The sequence below is a fragment of the Empidonax traillii genome, unplaced genomic scaffold, assembly GCF_003031625.1.
Source record: "Empidonax traillii isolate 1590-97213 ecotype Southwest subspecies unplaced genomic scaffold, ASM303162v1 scaffold35:size4298261, whole genome shotgun sequence".
NCBI classification, from domain to species: Eukaryota; Metazoa; Chordata; class Aves; order Passeriformes; family Tyrannidae; genus Empidonax; species Empidonax traillii.
The window spans coordinates 195775-198327 of record NW_020955228.1 but is presented as its reverse complement, the minus strand read 5'-3'; the positions used below and the strand labels follow the sequence as shown (position 1 = coordinate 198327).

At 38.2% G+C, this 2553-nt stretch overlaps 1 protein-coding gene and 1 long non-coding RNA gene across 2 annotated transcripts in view; one reads left to right on the top strand and one right to left on the bottom strand.

The window, feature by feature from the left end:
* The window catches only part of VWDE (von Willebrand factor D and EGF domains), a 32397-nt gene that overhangs the window by 25222 nt on the left and 4622 nt on the right, over window positions 1-2553 (top strand). The window contains exons 20-24 of the mRNA XM_027877885.1: window positions 327-422; window positions 508-603; window positions 1114-1209; window positions 1945-2040; window positions 2379-2474. Coding sequence (XP_027733686.1) covers window positions 327-422; window positions 508-603; window positions 1114-1209; window positions 1945-2040; window positions 2379-2474 — 480 coding nt within the window. The remainder of the gene's footprint in view (window positions 1-326; window positions 423-507; window positions 604-1113; window positions 1210-1944; window positions 2041-2378; window positions 2475-2553) is intronic.
* Window positions 1-2553, bottom strand: part of LOC114054587 — an 8368-nt gene that overhangs the window by 3000 nt on the left and 2815 nt on the right. The window lies entirely within an intron of this gene.

The following is a 2553-nucleotide window of genomic DNA, read 5'->3' as shown; positions in this document are numbered from 1 at the left end:
TACAAATAACTGAACTTAAATGCCTTGAAGAGAAGAATCTTGAGATGTCTTTGTAATTTGAAAGTACATTGTTACTGTATAATCATTGAAAAGCACAGTGTATTGAATTTTCTTACTTTCATTATTAATATTGGCATAGCCTACAGGCTTTTTGTTGTATGGATGCACTTAAAAATATTTTTCTGATGTTTATTAAACTCCATTTTATAGGCAGTGACATAATGGATTCTCTGTGATCTGTGTATTACGTTAGGCAAAACACAGTTGTGTGATATGCCACTTTTATTTTCCTTATTTCTTTCTTTGTTTTCTTCATTGCCTTTCAGCAAGATGTAGACAAACATGTGGCAAAAATATGGAGTGTGTGGCACCCAATATTTGTAAATGCAAGCCTGGTTATGCTGGTTATAACTGTCAGACTGGTGAGTATGGCATTTTGATTTTGCCTATGGTAACTCCTATGCACAAATTAATGATTTGGAGAGTGATATTGATTTTTTTGCACAGCCCTGTGCAGACCTGATTGCAAAAACCATGGGAAGTGCATTAAGCCAAATGTCTGTGAATGTCTACCAGGATACAGTGGCTCCACTTGTGAGGAAGGTAAGTAGAATATTTTTTACTTTTGAATACATAAATACCCAAAGGGTGCTGTGAACAGCTTCCATGACTGTTCGTTCTGACAGCAAAAAGATGTGCTCGTTTTAGTTTTACTTTAACAAACTCTTAATTAACACATTAGTGTATATCTTAATTTTCTTGATATACACTGTAAATGTTGCTTGTGATTGGATATTCACAAATTTAGCTTTCACAGTAAGTAGAGGATTTCACCGGTGAATGTAATTGCCTCTAAGCTAAACGTTCTGAAGAGTGGGAAGTACTCTCTGGAAATTGTGTTAGGTTTCTTTTTTTCAGAGTGGCCACCACTGTGTATTGTTGGAATGAAATTCTTCTCATTATTTTTGTCAAAAGGCATGGCATATGTCTCCTCATTTTATTTCCAGTTCTTTGCTCAGTGTCAGTTATTAACATTTCCTTTTTATAAAGCATGACCAATCCAAGCATCTTTGTGCAGCTGATTTCTTGAACAACATAATTCTGTATCTGCAGCACATTGTAAACCACCCTGTCAAAACGGAGGCACGTGTTTGGCCAGAAATCTCTGCACCTGCCCATATGGTTTTGTGGGACCAAGATGTAATACAAGTAAGCAAAAGAGCAAAATACAGAACGTTTACTTCTGTTCTTCAGGAGCAAGAAAGCAAATTATGGTTTAAATTTTTGATGCGCTCTGTCTAATGCTAGCAAATGACATAATACCTCTGCCTCTTTGAAGGAGCCCATACTTGGGCTTTTTCAACATTAGATAATATTTGCACATAACTTTGAAAACATAATGGACTATAAAGGTTTGCCTAGATTTCATACTGGTAATTTGTATTGTTCAGAGAGTCCAAATTTAGACATGCTATTTATATATCATTCACTTGAATGTACTACTTAAATGTCTTTACCTGTTAGTCTCGTGTCACTATGAGTGCTTGCTGAAGTGATGGAAGACATTCGACTGAACTTCCTTGGAGTCCATCAAACCCATCAACATGATCCACTACTTGCCTCTTAGTATAACATTTTCCATTTGTTTTAGAATATTTTTGAATTTTTCTAGATTTTTACTGAACATAACTAAATCATGCATAATTGCATGGAAAGACATTTTATTTACTTTGTTGTCTGGTGCTAGCTGTAATGGGTTTAAGACTCGATTAATCTGTTCAGCAATTCCTCTTCAGCTAGTGGTATGTTATTTCCAGTGCTGATATTTGGGAAAGAACTGAAAAATTTATCAAGCATAATTTGTAACATATCTCTTTCTCTCCCCTCACCCCCATCTCCTCCCCCGCCTTCTCCTTTGTTTTTGCCCAACTTTTTGGATGCTAGTGGTTTGCAACAGACATTGTGAAAATGGTGGTGAATGTCTCACTCCAGACATGTGCCAGTGTAAACCTGGGTGGTACGGACCTACATGCAGTACAGGTAACACTCCTGCAACTTTCACCCTCCTGATAGAGTGTCCTCCCATAGGACCTCCCATAGTTTGAGACCTGGAACTGTGTGGCTCAGGGACCAGTGATGAGCAGCTGCTTACTGCAGCAGAGCCCCAGCGCTCCTTCGTGTCTCTGCATGTAGTTTTGCTGCCAGCACCTCTCAGAAGTCTTATACTGATCCTTTAATTTTGGTGAAGATTCTGTGGGAGTGGTGTTACCTGCAGTTATCTTAGGTGTTTAGTTCCTGTCCTTGCAACACACACACATTTTTTTATATACTTTATTTGGATGTCATGCTTCCCACTCTTCCTGGTCCTATTTCTGCAGCAAGGTGTGATCCTGTGTGTCTCAATGGTGGTTCCTGTACTAAGCCAGATGTTTGCCTCTGTCCACATGGATTCTTTGGTGCCCAGTGTCAGAATGGTAATATTTTTTTTTTCTTGCCCTCACCCCTCAGCTGCCATTATGGGACAACATGTGAGACAACATTAAAACACAAAAT